The sequence below is a fragment of the Coregonus clupeaformis genome, chromosome 19 (assembly GCF_020615455.1).
Source record: "Coregonus clupeaformis isolate EN_2021a chromosome 19, ASM2061545v1, whole genome shotgun sequence".
NCBI lineage: Eukaryota > Metazoa > Chordata > Actinopteri > Salmoniformes > Salmonidae > Coregonus > Coregonus clupeaformis.
In genome coordinates this window covers 52,789,563-52,817,549 of record NC_059210.1, presented here as the reverse complement: position 1 = coordinate 52,817,549, position 27,987 = coordinate 52,789,563, and the positions used below count along the sequence as shown (strand labels likewise).

Here is a 27,987-nt window from a genome sequence, read left to right as displayed (position 1 = left end):
TCCTGAGAATCTTGTAAGTTGACCTTTAATCAATATTCTTTCACTATGCATTCAGAATAGATCAAACATTCATAACTACATCACATTCAGGTTATCTAACTCCATACAGTCAGTCAGGCAAACTATACATTATTTACACAGTAGTCTCTACTCAATGCAATCACTACACAATTTAAATGATTAAATGGTTTTCTGAGTTGTTCTGAGACTTGCAAAAACATCTGCTCAGTAAGGATATATAATTATGTCACTAAGAAAGTCTGTATATATACAAATTACATAGGAAAGCTCTACTTATTATAACTCATAGCCCTTGGTGAATTAGAAAAAGAAAACGTTCATGAGATTCATGAGGTATCCAAGGAATCCTGATGGTCCAGCATCATATACTAACATATTACCTATAACTTTGGTTTGAACGCAGCCAAAAACAAAATATAACATTTTCCACAATTTTTTACAGAAAATGTGCTTATAGTGAGAAACATTACATGATTATGTGTGATAATGTCATAAGCTTGTCGATGTCTCAACAACAAAAAATTACTCACAACACCATCTTGTGGAATGATATAATACTTTGAAGGAAATTGCCATGAAATCAATAGAAGAGCAAACACGTGTATCTGTGTATAAGATGTGTATAAAATATGTACACCTTTGCCCCATTTTTCAGCGGTTGCTGCTGTTGTTGTTCAATCCACACCCAGAAAGTGACTACAGCGGTTCTACACAAAGCCTATAAAGCATTCACACTTTCACAACTTTGGTTTTTTAACCATAGCACCGTGTGTACATTTGAAGGAGGGTCCAGTGTGTTTTGAAGAACTCAGAGCCCTCAGAGGTGAGTTCTGTCCTGGTTCTAGTCCTGGCTGGCCGTGGTGGTGGGATCAGTGTCTGGGTAGACCAGGAAGCCTGAGAAGGTGGTGTAGCGTCCCTGGTTGCTGTAGACGGCATAGCGCTCATCCTGCTGGCTGTAGAGCCACACATTGTCCCCCCTACGCAGCGGCAGCAGCAGACTCTGGCTCTGCATCTCCCTCCTTCTGGACATGTCCTCGTCGAACACCATGGCCTGCACCTCGCCGTGGCCCGTCATCAGCTTGACCGACACTGCCCTGTGCGGATGCTTCCCCACCGTGAAGGCAAAGTAGTATGCCCCAGGGTAGCGGCAGGTGAAGCGGCCGGACGTCTTGTTGAAGTGTCCTCCAATGTTGACGTACTCCACGTCGAAGGTCAGAGGCTCCTTCTCCTGGTGCCCGCCACCATTCTCCCCCAGGACCGGGGATGTCCTGGCCACAGAGAAGGCAGAGCGAGGCTCCTCAGGGGCCTTAGCACTACCGCTCCAGCCATACCTGTGGTCTCCAGGAGGGGGGCAGTTGGGGTTGGGGTTGGGGTTGGGGTAGGGGTAGGGCTGCCCTGGCGGGGATAGGTGGTTGTTGAGATAGCCAGTTGCGGGGATGTCGGGGTAAACCAGGTAACCGGTGAAGGTAATGTAAGGGCCAGCGTTGCTGTAGAGAGCATGCTGAGGACTGTCCTGCAGCATCAGCCACACTGTGTCCATGGCCTTCAGAATGATCATGACACTTTGACTCTGGACCTTCCGCCCTTTCTTTTTGTAGTCATCATAGGCCATAGCCTGCACCTCCTGCCCATTCTTCACCAGTATGACAGACAGCATCTTCTTAGGATATTTCCCCACTGTGAAAGAGAAGTAATAGGCCCCAGGGATTATGCAGCGGAAGTGGCCGGTGTCTGGGTTGAAGTCACTTCCTGTGTTGACCAGGAGCCTGTTGAAGGTCACAGCCTTCTGGGTGCCTCCTAGGATGCTATTGGTCCGTGTGGCCGAGAAGGCGGAGTGGAGGCCCATCATCACAGGAGCCACATGGAGGGTTGTGACCGACCCCAGGAAGGTGAGGATGCCCAGTAAACAAGCCAGGCGCCAGGGATTGCTCCATGATGCCACTTCAACTAGGAGAGATAAACAACAATGAGTAAAAATACTTCATTTTCCTTCAAAAACAATTTACAACAGTTCTATTTATCAGCCAGTCTGGCTGTTCTAGTCTATTTTTGCTTCAGACAACGGTTTCATTGTAACAATGTAGCTTTTTTTTGTTGCTTGGAAACACCAAGGCACAGTTTTCTTCTTTGGCAGTCCACCTTTTCAAGTTTTTGAAAAGATAGATTTTTTGTGGATTGTAAAATGTTGTACCTTATACAGTCAAATCGGGCAAAATAGTTTCATTCCTGCATAGCATTTCACACTTTCACAATGTAAACTTTTTTTGGTGCATTTTTTAAATGTTAAAACAGGCAAGATTACCAGCTAAGATTGCACAATGTGTCATTGTGTGATGGGCCGGCTGAAATACTATATGAGTGGGTTAGGAAGTCTGGTTGAGCCCTGTCAGGACAGATCCTGCTCATCAAATCAGATGCCCCGTGGAAGCAACAGCTCTTCTAATTCAGCTGGTATTGTCTGTTCTCTTGGTGCACTGAGAAAACGGACTAGATTAGACCCTGGTTCATCTGTTCCTGTGTGTCCGGACAATGGAACATTTGGGATGGGGAACGAGGTGGGGCAGGGCATCAAGGGTAGTGTGGGTTAGGGACAATTTTTTTGTTGTTGTATAAAGCATTTTGACATGGTGGAAAATTGGTGGACGAAAGATCACAGTGTGACCATGGGAGGGATATGTTGTGGGTCAATTGGGGAAATGAGGTTGTTTTCAGGACAACAAGCATCAATACTTTATCATTATGTTATAGATTTATATATTGTTGAATTAGACTGTTATAATAGGCACTGTGGAAATGTTGAAGTAAGTTGTCATTTCAGGGCCTAAGCAGATGTTTCAGCAGCTTCCTATTGTTACTTGATGTTCTCTGTCTGTGTTATCTCTAACCTGTTGACAGAGCTCTGGTAGATGCATATTGCATGGTTGAATAGTTATGGCTTCACTCATGAATTAAGCCTCTTTTATGGAGCATTTGACGTCCTCTAAAACATGCCATTAGTAGTCATCAAATGGGTTTGAACTAACTGAGTATGAGAAAATAAACAGTATATCACTCAATATATGAACACTGAATTAATATATTTTAAAATGGGTTTCGCTTATGTAAAACATTTAATCACATTTTTTAATTAAAATGACTAAATCTCCAACAAATACCAGAGAGCCGAATCATATTCTGTACAGCTGCTCTTGCACTAAACGTATGGAAAACCTGCACCCAGTAAAGAAAATATACAGTACATTACCACCAGTAATTACAGTCTTATAACCTGAGATTTTAAACTTGGTTGTTTTCAAATGTCTACCATTGTTGCCTGTAATGTTAATTCATAAGTACTGTAATGATACACTACATGACCAAAAGTATGTAACCTGCTCGTCGAACATCTCATTCCAAAATCATGGGCATTAATATGGAGTTGGTCCCCCCTTTGCTGCAATAACAGCCTCCACTCTTCTGGGAAGGCTTCCCACTAGATGTTGGAACATTGCTGTGGTGACTTGCTTCCATTCAGCCACAAGAGCATTAGTGAGGTAGGGCACTGATGTTGGGCGATTAGGCCTGGCTCGCAGTCGGCGTTCCAATTCATCCCAAAGGTGTTCGATGGGGTTAAGGTCAGGGCTCTGTGCAGGCCAGTCAAACCATTTATGTATGGACCATGCTGAAACAGGAAAGGGCCTTCCCCAAACTGTTGCCACAAAGTTGGAAGCACAGAATCACCTAGAATGTCATTGTATGCTGTAGCGTTAAGATTTCCCTTCACTGGAACTAAGGGGCCTAACCCGAACCATGAAAAACAGCCCCAGACCATTATTCCTCCTCCACCAAACTTTACAGTTGGCACTATGCATTGTGGCATGTAGCGTTCTCCTGGCATCCGCCAAACACAGATTTGTCAGTTGGACTGCCAGATGGTGAAGCGTGATTCATCACTCCAGAGAACGTGTTTCCACTGCTCCAGAGTCCAATGGCGGCGAGCTTTACAACACTCCAGCCGACAATGGCATTGCGCATGGTGATCTTAGGCTTCTGTGCGGCTGCTCAGCCATTGAAACCCATTTCATGAAGCTCCCGACTAACAGTTCTTGTGCTGACGTTGCTTCCAGAAGCAGTTTGGAACTCGGTAGTGAGTGTTGCAATCGCAGACAGACGATTTTTACGCGCTACACGCTTCAGCACTCGGCAGTCCCGTTCTGTGAGCTTGTGTAGCCTACCACTTCGCGGCTGAACCGTTGTTGCTCCTAGACGTTTCCACTTCACAATAACAGCACTTACAGTTGACCGGGGCAGCTCTAACAGGGCAGAAATTTGACGAACTGACTTGTTGGAAAGGTGGCATCCTATGACGGTGCCACGTTGAAAGTCACTGAGCTCTTCAGTAAGGACATTCTACTGCCAATGTTTGTCTGTGGAGATTGCATGGCGGTGTGCTCGATTTTATACACCTGTCAGCACAGGTGTGGCTGAAATAGCTAAATCCACTCATTTGAAGGTGTCCAAATACTTTTGTATATATAGTGTATACATTAGTACTGTAATCTGTGTGTTTCAATAAGTTAAACTCTGTGAAACCTATACTGAGAGAACAGAACAGTTGACAAGAGAGGCAATTTTTATCAACTGCCATAACTCAAACTGAAAATGTAAATATTTATTTTTACTTAAAGAGAATATTCAAAAGTCAAACTATGTTCTTCTATTTAATGATATGGAAACATTTCGCCCCAGAACATATTTAATATATGGCAATTACAAAGAAATCAGTGTTGAAATCAAATATCATGACAATTCAATCAAACAGTATACTCTTACAAATGATTTGAATGTGGTCAGATTTAGTTATGCTTCTTACAGATATACAGCAGCAACAATCCCATGGCTCTTACGTCTCTCAAGCCATCTCACAAAATCACATCATTTCTGTATTGGAACCTTTATATATACAGTCCATGTAATTGACATGACAGCTAATGATAGAGAAATACAAACAATACAAGTTTGGGTCATACCTGTTCTCGTGTTCTGGTACAGAGTGTGCATGTCTGTAGTCAGCTGGTCACCTTCTCTCTCGTCAGCCTTTTCCCAAAGTCCCTACCACTGTGCTACTTTGCTAATGTCCACCCCCCTAGCCTCACCCCCAACTCATTGGGCAATGGTGTCTGTCCATTGGGATGAGTCAAGAGGTGGAGCTCCATGGGTCCTGGTCTGGTAGTTTATCATTGAGGGTGAGGAAATACACAGGTTTGTTTAGTCTCATAAGGGAACAGAACATCTAGTCCACACTGTGTTGAGTTTATAATCCTTCAAATCAACCATGTTACTGGTTTTAAAATGTAGAGCACCACGTGCACAATAAAGTGATCATAGGCCTACCTTTTGGAAATAAAAAATAAAAGCATATAGCCCTTTCAATTGCCCCCCTCACCAAGAAATGATTAACAATTGATCCAAAAGGGACAGGGTGCCTGTGTGAAGGAGCCAAAGCCTACCGTGTCTATTTCACAACAACAGTAGGACTAACATGAAGCAAAATGAATCACAAATGTTTACACAAGCATCCCTGACTTTATCTCATTCATGTCCATAACGGAAATGTATCATTTATGTTGGCACACATGCTCTCTGAGCTTACTGATGGACAAATCTGAAAACATGTTTTTAATCGGCCAAAGCACTTGTCTACAATGGGAGTTTTTGATATTATACTATATTTAAGCAATAAGGCCCGAGGAGGTGTGGTATATGGCCAATATACCATGGCTAAGGGCTGTTCTTATGCACGACGCAATGCGGAGTGCCTGGACACAGCCCTTAGCCGTGGTATATTGGCCATATACCACAAACCCCTGAGGTGCCTTATTGCTATTATAAACTGCTATTGGTAACCAGAGCAGTAAAAATTAATGTTTTGTCATACCCATGGAACATGGTCTGATATGCCATGGCTTTCAGCCAATCAGCATTCAGGGCTCGAACCACCCAGTTTATAATTAGTCTTTGGACACATGGGTTGTGTTTTTAAAATAATTTCATGAATCAGGTCAAATGTTTGCTATATAGATTGTCCAGACCAATATATATATATATGAAAACAATATCTAAAGAAATCCATGCACACCTATAGCATATGCAGTATAAGCAAATTCAATGGAGACTGGAGTGTGAGTCATTTTACAGGGGACAATGGGGCCTGTCAGAGAGGTGGGCATGGGCTCCATCAAAGAGGTCAAAGAGGTGGCATGGGCCCCGTCAAAGAGGTGGACATCAGAGAGAGGGAGGCAGACGGCAGGGAACTGTTGTGTCCAATGAAATCCGGGCCATCGTCGTTGACCATGTGGTAAACAGAGGCCTTACCATGGCAGAGGCTGCCAGATTAGTTCACCCCAATCTGAAAAGATCAACTGTCAATTCGATCATGAGAACACTTTGCCAAGAAAACCGGTAAGTCTGCAGGATATGCACTATGCTTTGTCATTACATTTATAGTGAATTACATATTTTACTGCACGTAAATGCACAAAACATGTTACAGCATTCTTACTGTTCTACCCTCAGAATTGACAGTAGACCCCATGGTGGTGGCCGTGGCCGTGGCCGTGGCCGTGTGCTGACCGACCAGCAGGAGAGCGCATTGGTGGAAATGGTTAGAGCCAGGAATGACATACGGCTGTCCGAAATAAAGCAGGCCATTGAGGAGAACTATGACACCTTTGCCAATGTGGCATCCATCAACCTACCAACAATTTCCCGCCTTTTGGAGAGGCACCACGTATCTATGAAACACATTTACCTGGTGCCTTTTGAGAGAAACAACTACCGGGTGAAACAACTGCAGGCCGAGTATGTTCAGGTACAGCACTATACTGTATACTGTATTATTGTTACTATTTGATGACCATGCTACTTCACAATATCATATTGGAACTATACTGTAAAAATAACTAACCAAAATATGTTTTTAGAGGGTGATGGTGCTTGATGCTGCTGTGAACCATCACAAGTATATCTTTGTTCATGAAGCGGACTTCTACCTGGCCAAAACTGGGGTCGTGGGCAGAACCTCATCGGCCAACAGGTGACCGTCCAAGTGCCTGGACAACGTGGGGGAAACATCTCTATGTGCACAGCTATCTCTGAAGATGGTGTGGTAGGATGTAGGCCATTACTTGGATCCTTCAATGCTGCACACCTCATTGTGTTTCTCAATGAAATTGAGCAGGCCTGTCAAGGTGAAGGGGTCACCTATGTCATTGTGTGGGACAATGTCAGGTTCCACCATGCAGAGGTGGTTCAGGCATAGTTTCGGGCCCATTCCCGATTCCTGACCCTATACCTGCCCCCATACTCCCCTTTCCTCAACCCTATTGAGGAATTTTTTTCTGAATGGAGGTGGAAGTGTGTACGATCGCCATCCCCATGAGCATGCCACCCTCCTGGCCATGGATGAGGCATGTGAAGACATCAATGCAGACCAATGTCAAGCTTGGATTCACCATGCCAAAAGGGTTTTCCCGTGATTGCATGAACAATGAGGACATTCATTGTGATGTGGATGAGAATGTATGGCCAAATGCTCAAGACAGGCTTGATGCAAATTAATGGTTTTATTTTCATTAATATAATTTGTTTCATTTAATTTCTTAAATTTGATTACAGACAGGACACCTATGTTGCAATTATATCTGAAAATATTTTGCATGAATGATTGTAGAGGATGTCTTTATTGAGCACACCTTTGATTTCACATTGGATAGATATTATTGAAATTATAGATTTAATAATAAAGTCAATTTTGTTGGATAATCTAAGTGTATTGCCTAATGTGAAAACTGTAATTTACAGTATTGTAGCATATTACTTTCAGCACTGCTAAGGGCGATTTGAAACGCGTATCTTTCATTGTTTTCTATTGCATTAACTGGTAGTTAAAACGACTCAATTAAAAAGATATCATTATGTTGTGTTTTGGTGATTAAACCAATGTTCTCATTACATTTCACAATAAACTTATATTTTGAATCAATGGTTGTGTGGTGAGAGATGTTTACAATCCAAAAGAATGCACAATGACAGGTTTTGAATGAAAGACTGGCTGCGTGACCAGTTTGGAGTTTAGTACTAAGAGTTGTGAAAATGTACCACATACCTGTGAAAATAGAACCAATGCAAAAATATATATATATATACGATCTGATCATTTGAACATGTATTCACATGACTTGATTCATGAAATGTGTAAAAAAAACAGTAACCCCATGTGTCCAAAGACTAAGTATAGTACAATACAGAAACTGTTGTAGTTCACAAATGACAATGAGTTGAATAATATACAGTGCATTTGGAAAGTATTCAGACCCCTTGACTTTTTCCACATTATGTTACATTACAGCCTTATTCTAAAATGTATTAAAATAAATTTTCCCTCATAAATCTACACATAATACCTCAGACTGGAGTGAAGGTTTACCTTCTAACAGGACAATGACCCTAAGCACACAGCCAAGACAATGCAGGAGTGGCTTCGGAACAAGTCTTTGAATGTCCTTGAATGGCTCAGCCAGAGCCCGGACATGAACCCGATCTAACATCTCTGGAGAGACCTGAAAATAGCTGTGCAGCGATGCTCCCCATCAAACCTGACAGAGCTTGAGAGGATCTACAGAGAAGAATGGGAGAAACTCCCCAAAATCTGGTTTGCTACGCTTGTAGCGTCATACCCAAGAAGACTCGAGGCTGTAATCACTGCCAGAGGTGATTCAACAAAGTACTGAGTAAAGGGTCTGAATACTTATGTAAAAGTGATATTTCCGTTTTATTTTTTTATAACATTTGTAACATTTCTATAAACCTGTTTTTGCTTTGTCCTTATGGGGTATTGTGTGTAGATTGATGAGGAAAAAAACATATTTAATCATGTATATATGTATATATGTATGTGTATGTGTATGTGTATGTATATGTATGTGTGTGTGTGTTTTCTCTAAAATGTTGTACAATTTCAGAATAAAGCAGTAACGTAACAAAATGTGTAAAAAGTCAAGGGGTCTGAATACTTTCCGAATGCACTGTATTTGGCATATTGGGGCTTAGAACAGGTCAAATAATATTTTTCAAAATACATTTTAATGATTTTTTTTCACAGGCCATATTTTATCAAAATCCCAACTTTGATTGACACTGGAAGTATGATAGATAACGACAATCTTACAATTTCAATGTGGCCTGTCTAGACACTTGCACTAAGGACTACTAATTTCTGTAATAAAGCCCTTTTGTGGGGAAAAACTAATTCTGATTGTACTAAATAGTACAAGGATGTAAATGAGATGGGGATCTGTCCAATCAGTCACTGTCACGTTTCATATTCATTAACCATAATAAAACGACATTTTCCATAATCTTTCATGATGGTCTCATGACGCAGAACCGCAGAACACCGGAAAACGTGTGAGCGCGCGCCTTTCGCTGTCAACGCACTCACTAACTGTAAATCGCTCTGGATGAGAGCGTCTGCTAAATGACTAAAATGTAAATGTAAGCAAGAGAGCTACAGCAAAGATTTTTATAACTAACCCAAGATAGACCACAGCCTCTCGTTTCCAATTGGAACAAATGAGTCATAGTGGGCAGAACAAGCAAGGCGGTGGGCAGAGCCAAGCACAAGCTAGTGAGATCCTATTGGCGCGTTCTAGGAACCGTTTCCGTTAGGGAACGCCTACTCTGTGAAGTGCGCGTGTGCAATACCTACATTTGCCTTTGCACTCCTTCTAAACAACGCGATTTTTTTAAAACTTTGGCAAAGAGTCAAATCTACAAAACTTAGTCCATTCTGTTCATAACATATTTTAGTTTTAAGAACAGAAAACTGTATTGAGCTCAAATGTTTCATGGCTAAAATCCATCTCGTTCATCTTCTCCCACTGCCGGCCACTGGACTTCCTCTCACTACCAAATGTGGTAGTGATTGGAAACGCCAAGCAGATGCTTCACATTTATACATCCGGTGATATATCTGTCTCATTGTTCTATCTGTGGTTGCAGCTAAACCCCGCAATAAAGACAAGATGGCAGGACTGCCCCGCAGGATCATTAAGGTAATTATTCAGTGATTTACACGGAATATTGTTGTTGTGTGTGACAGATTCATAAAGCGAGCTAATGCTGAAAATGGTCTGTACTGTTATCAAATTAGTTTGATAGCTAGCATTTGCACTAGCTGCACAGTTAGCTACTTCCGTTTTGTCCCTGTTCCTAAACCGAATAAGTAACTAAGAGTGGGTTAAAAATACATCCACGCTTGTTAAAAATGGCGGAGAAATGTGGCGTTTGTTTATTCGTTAATACACTATACATGGTGAATGTAGCATACTGACCAGAGAGCGTTAGCAATCAATATAACTAACGTTAGCTAGCTAAAACGTAAGCCAGCCACCCATTCCAAATAGGCTAGCTAGCCGTCTAGTCGTAAATGTGTTGCAAGGAATACACAATCAATTAGACAGCCTACTCTCTTAACTGTGCCTCAATATAAACGGCTGAAATCTTTATTTTGGGCTAAATTGCCCCATCAGTAAAAATATACTTAAACTTTATTAAAGGGTCAATTTAGCAGGCTATTTACTAATCAAAACATTACCATTGTGGCATATATCTTCCGCAAGGCCTGTGTTGTTAGCTAGCTAACTAGCATAAGAAGTTATAGGCAGTGTAGCTGGCCACTGCCAGGAGACACGGATAACTGCACACATACTTTGGGGGCATAAGCAGGATTCAGGTTTTAACTGAGCTTCATTGAAATGGATAGTTCGATTCCCCTTACCAGTCAACACTTTCTCTGATTAGAAAGCTAGCTAGCTAGTCAGTCGTGACACACCAATTTGATAGCTGTCCGGGGTATAGGCCAAGACGCAGCAAATGTTTTTGTTTAGCTAGCTACACAAGGATTATAATTATATTTCAGACATTGACTATGCTGACACAAGAAAAGTGGGAAATCAATAGAACATTTATTTTGACATACACAAAAGAAAGTGATGAGCCCTAGATACACCAGTATACTAGTACAGTGCCTTCAGAAAGTATTCATACCCCTTGATTTATTGCACATTTTGTTGTTACAGCCTGAATTTAATATGGATTAAATAGATTTGTATTCTGTCACCCATCTACACTAGGGCTGGGCGATATGCCCTAAAAATCACACGTCGATGAAACATTTTCCTATATATATATATATATATATGTGTGTGTGTGTTTTTTTTCTCTAAAGTGTTGTACAATTTTAAAGGTCAAATGCACTGCATTTCAAACAGTCAGAAATAATCTAATGAATTCAGAGCCTGTGAAGTTATACCTAGGCTAAATATAAGCCTTCCACAACCATAAGACCACTGATAATTTAATTTGATCAAAATAGTTTGACCTGCTTTTTTTTGCAATAATCGCTTATCTAGCTTTCAAGTCTGTCAATGAAAATGCCCTTTTTTGTTACAAATTTAACTAGAACCATGCATAATGCACATTCACTAATAATGACTAACTTCTTGTAGCAGGCATTAGGCTATAGAAAATTAACACAGGTCTCATCAACGATCTCACCAGCTAATCTTTATATTTCAAGTTTGGCCGACTTTAATCTATTTGCTAGCGAACAAGGTTGAACAGGTAAATTGTTATGAACACACCCTTCTGTCTGTCTCCAACTGTCTGAAAAGCATGTTAGCCTGTCCACTTTGTTCAGATGTTGAAATCAAGTGGCCTACCTTATTTCTCAGAATTAGTTGCCAATTCGTTATATAGACTGGACAGCTAGTATAACAGTATTTGTACCGGTACGTGGTACCACAATGCTGCGCGCAACAAACTGAGCATTCATTTTCCAGAATCAATGTTCATTGATACACTCGTTTTAGTAGTGTCTGCTCTGTGTGCAATTTGAGTAGTTGAGACATAAAAGGGTTATCGTTAGAAAAGTTATCCTCTATTACACTAAAATAATGTCTCAATGTGTTTCGGTATCCATATGACTGATTTCTGTTGGACCAAACACAAATAGCGAGTTGAAACCCCATGTCAGAGAGGAAGATTTGATCTCTCAACTTTGTTGGTGTGAGAGGCGGGGGGAGGGGCTTGGTGTGTGTGTAAACCATAGAGGAAGAGGTGAAACGAGAGGTTTGAAATGCCTTCCCGCCTTTGGGACAACGACTCCCATTGTTAGGGCGGAGACGTGCATCTTGTCATTACATACAGATCGCTGGTGTAAATGGGAAGGTGCACAGAGGAGAGAAGGAGACGAACAAGCAGACATAAACGCTCAAAACAAAGCATTTGGAATATCGCGCAAAAACAAATTTGAATTAATCAAATTAATTTGATATATTGCCCAGACCTAATCCACACACAATACCCCATAATGACAAAGTGAAACATGTTTATAATTTATTGAACATTAAATACAGAAATCACATTTACGTAATTATTTACACCCCTGAGTCAATACTTTGTAGAAGCACCGTTGGCGGCGATTACAGCATTGTGTCGACTTGTATGTCAGTATATTAGCTTTGCACATTTGGATTTGGGGATTTTCTTCCATTCTTCCTTGCAGATTTTCTCAAGCTCTGTTAAGTTAGATGGAGAGTGGCGGTGAACAGCAATCTTCAAGGATTTCCACAAATGTTAAATGGGATTCAAGTCTGGGTTTTGGCTGGGCCACTCAAGGACTTTCACATTCTTGAACTGAAGCCATTCCAGCGTTGCTTTGGCTGTATGCTTGGGGTCATTGTCCTGTTGGAATGAAAATCTTTGTCAGTCTAAGGTCATTTGCACTCTGAAGTAGGTTCTCATCAATGGAATTGCCTGTATTTGGCACTATTCGTTGTTCCCTCTATCCTTACCAGTCTCCCAGTCCCTGCTGCTGAAAAGCATCCCCATAGCATGATGCTGCCACCATCCTTCATGGTAGGGATGGTGTTAGATGGGTGATGAGCTGTGCCAGGTTTTCTCCAGACATAGCACTTTGCATTCAGGCCAAAGAGTTACATTTTTGTCATATCAGACCACAGAATATTTTACCTTATGCTCTCAATCTTTTGTGCCTTTTTGCAAACTCCAGGCTTGCTGTCATGTGCGTTTTTCTCAGGAGGGGCTTCAGTCTGGCCACTCTCCCATAAAGGCCAGATTGGTGAAGTGCTGTAGAGACTGTTGTCCTTCAGGCAGGGTCTCCCATCTCAGCCAAGGAACTATGTAGTTCTGTCAGAGTGGTCATTGACCAAGGTCCTTCTTGCCCGGTTGCTCAGTTTGGTCGGATGGCCAGCTCTAGGCGGAGTGGGTAGTTCAATATTTTTCAATTTCCCAATGATGGAGACCACTGTGCTCTTGGAATCTTTCAACACTCTAGAAATGGTTTTCTACCCTTCCCCAGATATATGCCTCATCAATTCTCTGAGATCTACGGCCAGTTCCTTGGACTTCATGGTATAGTTTATTTATTTTTATTTTCTCCCCAATTTCGTGGTATCCAATTGGTAGTTAGTCTTGTCCCACACCATAACACCACCTCCTCCATGCTTTACGGTGGGAACTACACATGCAGAGATCTTCCGTTCACCCACACCGCGTCTCACAAAGACACGACGGTTGGAACCATAAATCTCCAATGTGGACTCATCAGACCAAAGGACATATTTCCACTGGTCTAATGTCCATTGCTCGTGTTTCTTGGCCCAAGCAGGTCTCTTCTTATTATTGGTGTCCTTTTAGTAGTGGTTTCTTTGCAGCAATTTGAAAATGAAGGCCTGATTAACAAAGTCTCCTCTGAACAGTTGATGTTGAGACATGTCTGTTACTTGAACTCTGTGAAGCATTTATTTGGGCTGCAATTTCTGAGGCTGGTAACTCTTATGAACTTATCCTCTGCAGCAGTGGTAACTCTGGGTCTTCCATTCTTGTGGCGGTCCTCATGAGAGCCAGTTTCATCATAGCGCTTGATGGTTTTTGCGACTGCACTTGAAGAAACTTTAAAAGTTCTTGACATTTTCTGGATTGACTGACCTTCATGTCTCTTTGCTTAGTTGAGCTGTTCTTGCCATAATATGGACTTGGTCTTTTACCAAATAGGGCTATCTTCTGTATACCCCCCTACCTTGTCACAACACAACTGATTGGCTCAAACGCATTAAGAAGGAAAGAAATTCCACAAATTAACTTTTAAGAAGGCACACCTGTTAATTGAAATGCATTCTAGGTGACTACCTCATGAAGCTGGTTGAGAGAATGCCAAGAGTGTGCAAAGCTGTCATCAAGGCAAAGGGTGGCTATTTGAAGAATGTCAAATATAAAATATATTTTGATGTTTAACACTTTTTTTGGTTACTACATAATCCCATATGTTATTTCATAGTTTTGATGTCTTCACTATTATTCTACAATATAGAAAATAGTACAAATAAAGAAAAACCCTTGAATGAGTAGATGTGTCCAAACTTTTGACGGGTACTTTACATATAAATACATAGACATACAGTGAGGGGGAAAAAGTATTTAATCCCCTGCTGATTTTGTACGTTTGCCCACTGACAAAGACATGATCAGTCTATAATTTTAATGGTAGGTTTATTTGAACAGTGAGAGACAGAATAACAACAACAAAATCCAGAAAAACGCATGTCGAAAATGTTATAAATTGATTTGCATTTTAATGAGGGAAATAAGTATTTGACCCCTCTGCTAAACATGACTTAGTACTTGGTGGCAAAACCCTTGTTGGCAATCACAGAGGTCAGACCTTTCTTGTAGTTGACCACCAGGTTTGCACACATCTCTGGAGGGATTTTGTCCCACTCCTCTTTGCAGATCTTCTCCAAGTCATTAGGGTTTCAAGGCTGACGTTTGGCAACTCAAACCTTCAGCTCCCTTCACAGATTTTCTATGGGATTAAGGTCTGGAGACTGGCTAGGCCACTCCAGGACCTTAATGTGCTTCTACTTGAGCCACTCCTTTGTTGCCTTGGCCGTGTGTTTTGGGTCATTGTCATGCTGGAATACCCATCCACGACCCATTTTCAATGCCCTGGCTGAGGGAAGGAGGTTCTCACCCAAGATTTGACGGTACATGGCCCCGTCCATCGTCCCTTTGATGCGGTGAAGTTGTCCTGTCCCCTTAGCAGAAAAACACCCCCAAAGCATGATGTTTCCACCTCCATGTTTGACGGTGGGGATTGTGTTCTTGGGGTCATAGACAGCATTCCTCCTTCTCCAAACACGGCGAGTTGAGTTGATGCCAATGAGCTCGATTTTGGTCTCATCTGACCACAACACTTTCACCCAGTTCTCATCTGAATCATTCAGATGTTCATTGGCAAACTTCAGACGGGCCTGTATATGTGTTTTCTTGAGCAGGGGGACCTTGCGGGCGCTGCAGGATTTCAGTCCTTCACGGCGTAGTGTGTTACCAATTGTTTTCTTGGTAACTATGGTCCCAGCTGCCTTGAGATCATTGACAAGATCCTTCCGTGTAGTTCTGGGCTGATTCCTCACCATTCTCATGATCATTGCAACTCCACGAGGTGAGATCTCGCATGGAGCCCTAGGCCAAGGGAGATTGACAATTTTTTTGTGTTTCTTCCATTTGCGAATAATCGCACCAACTGTTGTCACCTTCTCACCAAGCTGCTTGGCGATGGTCTTGTAGCCCATTCCAGCCTAGTGTAGGTCTACAATCTTGTCCCTGACATCCTTGGAGAGCTCTTTGGTCTTGGCCATGGTGGAGAGTTTGGAATCTGATTGATTGATTGCTTCTGTGGACAGGTGTCTTTTATACAGGTAACAAGCTGAGATTAGGAGCACTCCCTTTAAGAGTGTGCTCCTAATCTCAGCTCGTTACCTGTATAAAAGACACCTGGGAGCCAGAAATCTTTCTGATTGAGAGGGGGTCAAATACTTATTTCCCTCATTTAAAATGCAAATCAATTTATAACATTTTTGACATGCGTTTTTCTGGATTTTGTTGTTGTTATTCTGTCTCTCGCTGTTCAAATAAACCTACCATTAAAATTATAGACTGATCATTTCTTTGTCAGTGGGCAAACGTACAAAATCAGCAGGGGATCAAATACTTTTTTCCCTCACTGTACATATACGCATCCTTTAAAAAATATATATTTTCCTTTATTACTTTCTAACCTTAATAGTGAATACAACGCTTAGGCCTCTACTTCCAGTTTATACATACTATATACATTTTATGGACACAGTCTATTTTACTAATTCTATTTTGTTTGTTTTTACTCCTGTCTATCCTCAACCTCTCCCGTCTATTTCTGATGTCCATCCGGTTTGATTTCTATTTGCTGTATTTTTCAAACTTTTCTCCTTCACAAAAGTCCTTAACCTATAACCTATATACGTTTTACGGACACATGTTTTACATTAGTTATCTTTTTATTAGTTGTTATTAGTCCCAACCTTCAGCTCTATTCAACCCCTTCCATCTATTTCTTAACACCATCCATATTGGATTTGTATTTACCATATATTTTTTAACTGCTGTGATGTTTCACAAAAGTTTTGAACCTTTCTATTCTCATTGTTTCTACAGATTATCAATTGAAAATAAACATTTTTGCTAAAAGCATTATTATATTATTGATCGATTGACTATGACTTTTCAGATCACCCAGTAGTGCTATCTGCAGGGTTAGCTCCAGGTAAATATTGCAATCCTTTAGCCATTCCTGGACCTGTGTCCAAAAACAAGCTACAAATGGACAGTACCAAAACAAATGATCTAATGATTCTCTCTCTTCGCAGCAAAATCTGCAGAGCTGGGAAGTTGTATCCCCCATATAAATAACATTCAATTGGTTGCAAGAATTTTGTATAATTTAAATTGAAAAATTCTAAGTTTTGAATCTGGCGTCGTTTTGCGTATCAGTTCATAAACCATGTGCCATGGAATCGGGACGTCAGAAATCTCATCCTAACTATTTTGCAATCTATATGGGACGGCTGTCAATCCTTTGGTCCTTAAATGAAACTGGTATACTTTTTTATTTATCACAATTTTCTTTAACCAGTTATGGTCTTTAATGCAGGGTCGACAGACAAGTTACTTACTTTTTCCCCCTTCCACTTTCCTCTTCCATTTTTGCGGTAATGCTGCAATTAGTTGGTTGTAATTTTGGGTAGAGGAGACATTTCCATATGTGTTTGTTAGCTGCATGTGCGACAACTCCACCAGACCTACATATCATTCACAAAGATTATACATAAAAAAAAATATATATATTTCAAAACAAAATGGTTTGTTATCAATTTCTATATTTGAATTTAACCACAATATTTGTTGCATTATTTGTTCTGTCCTTTCTGGTGGATTAAATAGAAATTGCAACCAACCAAACATTCTTACTAATTTGCTAGAGAAGCAGTTCGGATTTAAATATAACTTTTTTTTTTTATGACTGAAGCCTTTGAGAGGTCTAATGCTTTAATATTTAATCATTTCTGGCCTCCGAATTCATATTCATTATATAAATAGGCCCGTTTAATTTTGTCTGGCTTGCCGTTCCAAATAAAATTGATTTTTTTTTTGTTGCATATAATTTAAACAACTGTTCGCTAGGTGTAGGCAAGACCATAAGCAAATAGGTAAACTGGGATAATACTAAGGAGTTAATCAGGGTGATTTTTTCACAAATAGACATGTATTTACCTTTCCATGGTAACAAGATCTTATCTATTTTTGCAAACTTTCTATTAAAGTTTATTGGAGTGAGATCATTTATTTAATTCGGGATATGTATACTGAGTATATCCACATCACCATCAGACCATTTTATTGGTAAGCTACACAGTAATGTAAAAGTTGTATTCTTTAGTGATCCAATACGTAATATAGTACACTTTTGGTTGTAATTCAGAGAGGTTAGAAAAATTATCTAGATCCTCTGAGGCTGTGGAGGGATCCAAGTTGTGGATTTAAAAGAAACCTGAATCATCAGCTTACAATGACACCTTTGTTTTTAAGCCCTGGATTTCTAATCCCATGATATTATTGTTGGATCTGATTTTAATAGCTGACATTTTGATGGCCATAATAAATAGATATGCCAATAGTGGACAACCTTGTTTTACTCCTCTTGACAGTTTTACACTTTCTGAGAAGTAGCCATTATTTACTATTTTACACCTAGGGTTACTATACATGATTTTGACCCATTTTATAAGAGATTCTCCAAAATCTCATTTATATATAAACCCCAGTCGAACTTTATCAAATGCCTTTTCGAAGTCTGCTATGAATAGCAGGCCTGGTTTCCCATATTTTCCATAGTGTTCTATTGTTTCCAATACTTGCCTTATATTATCTCCAATGTATCGTCCATGTAAAAAACCTGTCTGATTAGAATGAATAATGTCCTACAATACCTTTTTACTTCTATGCGCTATACATTTTGCTAGAATTTTTGCATCACAACACTGAAGTGTAAGGGGCCTCCAATTTTTTTAATGGACTGGATCTCTATTTCCCACTTGTATCCTGTTTCAGTCATAATTAAATCAGACCTTCTTGTTGAGTGTCTGATAATCTACCACTTACAACATCTCAAGGATGATCCAAATAAATTGGATGCACCTGAGCTTAATTTGGAGTGGCATAGCAAAGGGTTTTGAATACTTATGTAAATTAGATTTCTGTATTTCATTTTCAATAAATTTGCTAAGATTTCTAAAAACATGTTTCCACTTTGTCATTATGTCGTATTGTGTGTAGGTAGGTGAGGGAAAAAATATATATTTATGAATCCATTTTCAATTCAGGCTTTAACACAAAAAAATGTGGAATAAGTCAAGGGGTATTAATACTTTCTGAAGGCACTGTAGGTCCCTTACTCCCAGCACATTCCCAGTGCTTTTGGAGAAATTGTCAAACAGCTATTGTGTGACAATAGTGTAGTGTAGATGAGTGGTCCGGTCAGATAGTTTAGATTGGCACAGGTATTTTACCCCAGCTTTTGTTTTGAAGGGCTTGGTAATCCTATTAGTCAGCGTAACAACATTGCTTGGTAGTACTAGCTAGGTCTCTTCTCTAGGCTTGTCACGCTTTCTCTGCCTGCTTGGTGCTCAGATGAACCTTACCAGATTATTGATGTACTAGGCTACAGTCTGTCATAACTGCAGAGGTGAACATCATACTATTAGCTACATCCAGTGAGCTTGAGCTATTGCGCTATCGCTGTGTGTGTTTAGAATTGTTATTGTTTTGTTCTCTCACTTCCATCTAGGCTTAGCCTAGTTCTCCGGTCTCTCCTTCCTTCCGGTTTGGGCAGTTTGTTTGACTGTCTTCACTCATTCACAGATCAATGATGTCATGAAACTATCAGTGCCCAGCAGCTGCTCAGCCCGGAGACCACAGCGCCTTATTTTCAGTATCCCCCAGTCAAGTTGATAGCTCTCTGAGCTGAAACAGACTAGGCTACATTGGGTGATTCCTCACGAAACCAGGACAAAAAAATATATACATTTTGGGCATTATCAAGACATTTAATCCATAAAATGGATCAAGATTGTTGACATATATTTGTCATTTGTATCCAAAAGCATAATTTAGAAATAATTAATCAAAGTTGGCATATTTATTCCATTTTGGCCTTACCCCGGCCTCCTTTTAAGACCAGTTTTTTTTTATCTGTACGTTCTACAAAGCAAATATTGGTGTCATATGAAGCTTTACCGTTTGTTCTGTAATTTGAGTAGTATTTTGATTTCATAGCATTACCAACAGACTGAATGTGAAAATGTATTCTTTTTTTTCCTGGTTTTGTGAGGAATCACCCGATGGCAATTTGGATTCCAGAATGCTTTGTAGCTTGTTTATTTAGCCATAAAACGCATACTTTGTTAGTCAGCAAATTTGCAGGCTTCAAAGGAAAGTTGCTACTAGTCGGCCTCTATCCTACGATTCTTTTCAAAATGTCAATCTTGAGCCCCTCCAACAACAGCAATGTCCCCCATACAGGTAATGTTGAGCTGTGGTTTCCAAGTTCATGTCCTGTGTCATTGCGAGTTGTCATTGAATCAGTGCTGTTATGTTAACAGAGAGAGGGACAATCGCACAGGTGGCGAGAGGGGGGTGAGTAAGAGAGGGAACACATATGATGGTTACATTGGTTGGATGTGGTGGGAAAAGGAGAAGTTCTGAGAACTGTTCCCAGTGGGCTTGGCCTTGTGAGTCCCTGTGAGCGTGCGACTGGTCTGGGAGCCCCTCACTTGTCTGTGTTTGGACTGCGTGTTTTTGTCTGTGGGTTATCTGAAACATTTCAGGAATCTCGCTCCGAGTTGCATTCAGGGAAAAGAAAAAACAGCAGCAGGAACAGTGGCTGCTGCTAGACAACTGTTTTTGTTCCTCTATTAGTTGTCTTTCTGTCAAAGCTGCCTGTAGAAAGATCTAGGCTAACAGAGTTGATTTATTAAGCTACATTGGTCTGTTGAGCTGGGTTGTCATTCAGCCTGACCTGTAGCATCATGGTAGAGAGAGGCTATTTGTTGTCTGAAGACTGCTCAAGATTGTTAGGATTATGCACTTATATTAAATATAAACTCATATGAAATGAACATTTCTAACGATTGTTATTGGTATTTTAGGCTTCTATTTAGGCTGTGGGAAAAATAAGCCAATAGGTGAGTGAAGAGGAATAGGCCTGTAAAAGTCCATTGTTATTGCTGCACCTGCAGTATTCCTTCAGTGGCTCCGTGTTGCACACCTCTCTCTGGCTCAGGTGTGTAACCCAGTCAGCCTCATGCATACCATAAGGACGTATCAGATTCCTTTTGCTGCATCACGTTGAAGGGTGTGAGTTTCTACAGGTCACAGCCCTGAGCCCGGGAAACTTGGCTGCCACGATGAGCTTGTCAGCCTACAGCCTGATGACGTACTTTTGCTGCTGCGGTGGTTGATGGGAAAGTTAACCCTAGTTGTCACCTGGGTCGTATTCCTTAGGACTCGCCACATAATTTTTTTTGAAGGTTTTGTAACTGAAAACCAAAAATGAACATTTTTTTTTTTTTTGGGGGGGGGGGCAAATACAGGTAGTCATTCCCTGTTTCTGTCAGTTTTCTTCCGGAATGGTGCCTAATAATAAGGAATATGACTTTGTGTCACCTCCAAAAGCCCTTAGCACATTGCTGCCTGATATTTTGCTTTAGGGGCTATTTCAGCCAGCTACAGAGGGGTGGGTGTGTGTAGGTTTGGATGATATACTGTATACATTTTAGTCATTTAGCAGACGCTCTTATCCAGAGCGACTTACAGGAGCAATTAGGGTTAAGTGCCTTGCTCAAGGGCACATCGGCAGATTTTTCACCTAGTCGGCTCAGGGATTAGAACCAGCGACCTTTCGGTTACTGCCACAACGCTCTTAACCACTAAGCTACCAGAGTATTTCATAATACCGATGGTATTTTAGTTTTTTGGGAGTTGGGGCCACCCCCACCTCGCGGGAGCTGCAGGGGTGCGTGCTACGCCACTGATTAAGTTAAGTAGAACTATAAGAAATCTAAGATGTGTCAAATAAATTATATCCAGCTCAGGGCTCCAGCTACATGCACTTGGTTTGCTAACTTGCTATCTAAGTGGCTAGATGTCAAGATCTTGGTTACAGCAGAGACATTCAATCCCCTCCTGGATTAAGATCCCTGTTGCCTAAATTGTTTTGTGCGTAAAATAAATGGGGGGAAAAGTATTGTTTATTTTTTTATCTTTTTATAGCGGCCCTTGTGTGCACTTCTGGTAATACCGGTATAGTACAGAAACGGTTTGAAAATGTGGATACCGCCCAACCCTAGTGTGTGTGTGTGAGAGAAAGGAGAAGTAGACCACAATGCACCTCTTGGCAACAGGTCTCCTTTGTAAGTGACTAGGCTAAGCGTAGTGAGTCACTGGTAGCTGCCTAGTTGGAGGCGTGGACCAGGACATGGTGCTTGTGTTTTTCCCATCCATCTGATGGAGAATTGTTAGGCTAGATGTTTTTGGGCTGTAGGCGTTGTCTTTGAAAGATTGATCAGTACGAACACTGATAAAGAGGGTAACTCTACAATCTGATATTTTTTTAAAATTCTCTTTTGTTAGGGATGAGTTGGCAAGGGAACATAAACTTGTCTTTTGAACCATGGTTACCACCACAATATTGATAGGTTCATAATGGGAAAGCACAGAATGAACATTGTGGCAGGTAGCCTACATGCTAAGACAGAAACTACAATACACTTCCTGGGAAATGAAACCTTTGAAATATTGAAAGTAAGCTAAGGCTATGTGAAAGTGAGGTATTTGTCACAGATAACAGCACGCGTTTCAAGAACTACTAGAGGGGTCAGGGCAGGCTCTAGGCCATGTGTCAGGAGTGACATGTAAAGGGCAGTGGATCTCCTGTTCGTCTACTGATCGTTCAGCGCACTGTTGACGTCTGGCTGCCGACATTATCATACGGCCAGCACTCTGTTCAGAGGTGCTAAGTATTCTCTCTGTGCTATGTACTCTCGGCAGGCAAACGCTATTGGTGTGTCCGAGCCTTTAGGCTGCTTTTCACATAGGCTAGGCCTACCTTAAGTTCTCTGTTCTAGTCTAGACAAATACTCAAAAATCACACAATGGCGAAGGTGCATAAAGATGGAAGAATTCAGATATGATGTCATTGTTTTTAGCACTACCCACAGTGTTCTTAAACTACGGCACGTGACATGGTTCAATGTGCCAGTAAATCTACCTTTTCATTTTTTTAAATTGCCGCCATCTTGGAGCTAGAATTTGGATCATGTATACTGTGCTAATGCCTATACAAAAAAAAACAGTAACTGAGAGCAATGTACAAAAGGCGAACTTATCAAACAGGGCATTTGTTCAAAGAAGGTGCATATCTTTATGCACCTTCGCCATTGTCACTGGCTACGTCCCGATTCCCTACCCTTCTCCCTGTCATGGATTTCCAACCATTGGACTGGTAGAAATATTACATAAGAATAATAATATATGCCATTTAGAAGACACTTTTATCCTAAGCGATTTAGTTGTGCATATTTTGCATACGTGTAGTCCCGCGAATCAAACCCACTATTCTGGCGTTGCTAGTGCCATGCTCTACCAACTGAGCTACAGAGGACATTGGCTGGAGGCAGTTTCCTCATTAAAAGGGAGTATGCAAATACAAACTTTGGGACAAGGGTGGAGAATCAGAACGCATTCACTGTACTGTACCTTTCCTCACTGTGATTGTGTGTCTATATTTGCATAGAGGCATACCTTGTTTGTATGTCTGTCATTTGTGTTTGTTAGGAGACTCAGCGCTTGATGGCTGAGCCCGTCCCAGGCATTAAGGCGGAGCCTGACGAAGGGAACGCCCGCTACTTCCATGTGGTCATCGCCGGGCCCCAGGACTCGCCCTTCGAAGGTGGCACGTTTAAACTTGAACTCTTTCTCCCCGAGGAATACCCCATGGCAGCTCCAAAAGTACGCTTTATGACCAAAATATACCACCCCAACGTAGACAAGCTGGGAAGAATATGTCTAGACATCTTGAAAGGTAAGAAACGCTTGACACTTCGTTTTGCACCAACATGGTAGCCCGGTATCCTAACTGACCCTCATTAACCGGTCAACAAACAGTAAAATGAAGTGGCCAACAGAAAATACTATCAGAGATCTGTATATAATGACGAGATGTTTGTTTCCACCCTAACAATGGGAGTCGTCCCAAGGCAGGAAAAGCAGGCGACAAGCTTAGGCCCAAAATAAGCCCATAGCAACGCATTGGACTTATTTTAGGCAGATTTTGGCGAGAGTGAAACCTCTCGCTTTGTCTCTTCCTCTCTGATACTATGCGTGCATACAAGGACCGGACATTTTTCATGAAGAGCTTAATGGAAACATGCAGCGTTAGCAAGCCTATCGTCTTACAGTCAGAAGGCTATAGCCTATTATTGAACATACAACTCCTGAAGCAGCTAATAAAATGTAATTTTCAAACATTTGCCAAAATGCAATTCGCGGAAAACAGTTCTAAACAGCACACCTAATGCAAACAGTTCCATATGTGACAGATATTAAAATCTCTGTTAGAAACTTAGAAAGAGAGGGAATCTAATAGCAACTACTTTGATAGGTTGCAAGTATGACTAGGATTGTGCCTTTGGCTTCTGGACAACGAAAGAAAGTTGATATGAAAACCAATAGAACAGGAGTGAAAGGCTGGTTAATGGCATAAGGAATAAATAAATAAAATAATTTCCTTCTATGGATGGATTTTCGCAAGGCTACTTTGAAGCAAGGTAAGACATGCCTCATTATTTGAAGTAAAGTAAAACGTTCAGGTTTCAAACAATTTTACTGCCTCAAGCTCACATTGCAAAGTGGTGGGTGACGCGCTGATAGTCAACGGTAGGCAGGCTACAAACTTTGGGACAAGGGTGGAGAATCAGAACGCATCCGAATGGGAGGTGCGCTTTACGAGTTGAGATTGAGAAATAAAAATGGCTCCTCTTAATAGTGGCCACCAAAGTTATCTGATTCTAGGTCTGACATTTAGGGATGTCTACCTTTCTGGAAATATCACGATATATTTGATATTGATGGGGGGGGAAATCGATAGTTAAATATCAGGATATTCATTTTTGATATTTTCAATATCACAATATTATTTTCACGCTAGTTGGCTGTACCTGCACCAAAACTGCAGTATTTTACCTTCATAGCTTGTTCTCCTTCTTTTTAAATAGGGAGCCAATTTGTTTTCAGCACTTTTATTTATTTAAAATTGGTTTTCTCATGGCTCCCTCTTGTCCCTCTGCAGCAGACATCTGAAACATAGAACATCAGCTCCAAAGTATCATGATAATATCATATCCTGAGGTCCCTGGCAATTCCCAACCCTAATATTTGACCTGTTTTATCATCAAAAGTATCTATGTACAATCCAGTTAGTCTTATCAGGTGACTGATAACCGATACTGGGGATATGGGACAGCTTTAACTGTCTCACACTGCTGCACCTGCTCTGTTTCTCTGTCAGACACGTCAGTGAGTTCAGGCTCATTAGTGGGACAGTCCTGGGCATTGTTTCCTGCCATATCCCCATTGCGTTAGAATCATGTTTGGCCTGCGAGCACTATGAGGGATTTGCCTTTTTAATCTCGCTCAAAAGATCAATGGCCTCTCCGATTACACTTTTGACCTCTCACTCAAGCCGCATCTCCCCATTTCTGCGACATGCCACTAACTGCCACATCACTCAAAATAGAAACATTGCTCAAACCTCTCTCCTTCTGCCTCCCTCACTTTCTCCCCCTCGTTTGTCCTTTTTTTGTTCTTATCAAATCTCTTCACAGATAAATGGTCTCCAGCCTTGCAGATCCGTACAGTCCTGCTATCAATCCAGGCATTACTAAGTGCTCCCAACCCTGATGATCCTCTAGCGAATGACGTTGCAGAGCAGTGGAAGTCCAATGAAGCTCAAGCCATAGAGACGGGTAAGTCTAGATGAAGCCCGGCTCTGAGGGGAGAGGCTATAAGGACACTCATGACCTGCAAAACGACTAACTAAAACTGACCCTTACCTTAACCTAATTTTAACCAATTCTGAAATTAAATATAGTTTTGCAGGTCAGGAGTATCCGTATAGCCTTTTCCGGCTCTGAGCAGTAAACTCCTCCACAGTGCACTCCTCACCACCCCCACTTGCCTGGGTCATGTTCGTTATGGCATGCAATGGAAATGTTAAAATGTTTCGCAACAGAAAGGGAAAATGAACTATTATTTTTAGACTAGTCCGGGTAATCCCTCCCTGTTTCAGTCTGTTTTATTGTGTGGTGCCCAATGAACACAACCCTGTTCAAATGTTACTTGTAGCTTAGACTCTAAATGTAGCCTACAATTCAGCCAATCCAACACTGAATCATATTGTTGCAGATGCTCTATCTTGCTGGTAACTTTAGATGCTACATCTAATGAAGTCATGACTTCCTTTGATAAACATTTAATTGTTATATTGTAGCTTTTTCACTCTGTAGCCTATCATGCAAAGCAAGTACAAATGTGACAAAGTTACAACTTGAAGCCTCAAGGATTCTACCGTAAGACTAATAATTAGCTAACTCACCAGTCACCACAGCATTTAGTTTTTTTAGAACAGATTATAATGGACCTAGTCTTGCTTTCTGACCTCATCTCTCGTCCTCATTTTGTGTTGCAGCCCGGACATGGACCAGGCTTTACGCTCAAAACAACATAGAAGTGTAGAAAACGCAAAACAAGCGGAAAGAAACCGAGCAGGAAGTCAGTGTGAACACACACACCTCATTTCTGCCAAGACCTCTTCTTCTTCCTACTTCATTTGCATTTAAAGGACACCGTCTTGAAGAGAAAAAAAGCTATTATTATAATAAAATAAACATTTAAGGAATATATTAAAAAAGAGGAAAAAGACAAGTAAATGTTGTGATTTTAAATGCACATAAGAGAAACTTGACTTGTCTTTGTCATAACTCACTACTGTTCAGCTGCATGGGCAGCCAGGGTTAAGATCTAACTCACCACCTGGCTTTCTTTTTCCATTGATTTGGGAGGAAACCGCCAACCTCTGCTTTTAACTAGCTTCGTACAGAAAATAAAAAAACGAAGTGTTTGTCTGTCCCATGTTTTTTTCTGAGGGGTTAGGGTGTAGGGAGACAGTGGGGGTTCTTGTCCAAGATGGGCAAACTTTTTTTAACTTTTCTTTTAACTTTGTTTTCTCTTGTGATGCTGGTTGTTTATTGAAATCCGCTGATTAGCCCACGTAGTAGACACACCCTTTGAGACAGACTATGGATGGACTCATTCCCCTGTAGAAGGCCTAGCCGCAAAACAACATCAACACAGCGCCTGCTAAACCACTTGAACATGAAATACAAAGTAATGATATAACGACTAAACAATGAATCTGAGCCTGCCACCATCATCACGTTTAACTGTTGCAACCGCTGTCCGTGTAGAGACCCAAACGTAGGCTTGTGACCTGTAGGTGGGGGAGGCAGGGCAGTGGGGGAGGCGGGACAGGAATTCCATAACTTTCTTCTGTTTTAGGAATATTGTTTTTCTCGTGTCTCCTTTTATTTGATATGGATGTTTTCCTGACATCGCCCTACTATTACAAATGACTCTGGCTAAATGGCTCTTTTAGCTTCTTGTTCTTCCTGTTTGTCACAACCTAATTCTACAAGACACAACTATTGACTTCCTCCCCATGGCATTCATTTCAGAAAATAATAATGAGTTGTAAGTTCTGCAGTGTGTTTTTGGGGTAATTGTGCTGGAGGAGGTTGGGGGGAGGTATGGGTAGGGGGTGAGGGGGAATGGGGGGATTGCAGGAACAAACTCCAAGAGATCAATGAAGGCTTTTGTCTCAACTGTCAATATTGGTATTTGGTTTGAAAAGTCTGTATTCAATTCACTGTTTGTAAATTCATTATTTCTATTGAACTGGGTGGGGACATTTTCCTGCTCTCCAAATGGTATGAAAACAGTCCACCTGCATTTTTTTTTTTTCTGTAAATAAAATCTGTTGATTTAATAAGAAAATGTGTGCCTTTGTTTTTTGAGGAAGTAAGGATAGCTGGTTAGGACTTATGGTATATCCTCAATTCTGTTGTTGAATTGAGTACATTGATGAACTCAACATAGGTCAGATTCAACAGTGAAGCATGACTGCTGAACATTGAAGTTTAATCATGACTGCCCTCGGATGAGTTCAGAAAGAAGAGTAACCGTTGTTGATCTTCACGCTGGTCCTAGATTTTTTGACTACGGAATTTATTAGTCTATTCTTCAATTGATAGTGTCAAAGTCAGCCACCTCATGGTGATACAAAGAACTGAATTTGCTCACACCTTCAAAATATATTAACATTTTTCTCTACATATAACCTCCAAAACAGCAGGG

The 27,987-nt window shown here is 41.0% G+C and overlaps 2 protein-coding genes across 2 annotated transcripts; one reads left to right on the top strand and one right to left on the bottom strand.

The window, feature by feature from the left end:
* Positions 1-29: 29 nt before the first annotated feature.
* On the bottom strand, positions 30-5,126 carry LOC121531430 (complement C1q tumor necrosis factor-related protein 4-like). The gene is made up of 2 exons (XM_041836671.1): positions 5,031-5,126; positions 30-1,968 (listed from the first exon to the last, which is right to left on the bottom strand). The coding sequence occupies exons 1-2, from the start codon at positions 5,059-5,061 to the stop codon at positions 863-865; spliced, it is 1,137 nt and encodes a 378-aa protein (XP_041692605.1). The 5' UTR covers positions 5,062-5,126; the 3' UTR covers positions 30-862.
* A 4,876-nt stretch (positions 5,127-10,002) lies between these two features.
* LOC121532253 (ubiquitin-conjugating enzyme E2 N) lies at positions 10,003-27,627 on the top strand. Its single transcript, XM_041838084.2, has 4 exons — positions 10,003-10,115; positions 23,353-23,599; positions 25,401-25,541; positions 26,264-27,627. Exons 1-4 carry the CDS (start codon positions 10,086-10,088, stop codon positions 26,308-26,310), a joined length of 465 nt encoding a protein of 154 aa, XP_041694018.1. The 5' UTR covers positions 10,003-10,085; the 3' UTR covers positions 26,311-27,627.
* The last annotated feature ends 360 nt before the right edge of the window (positions 27,628-27,987 follow it).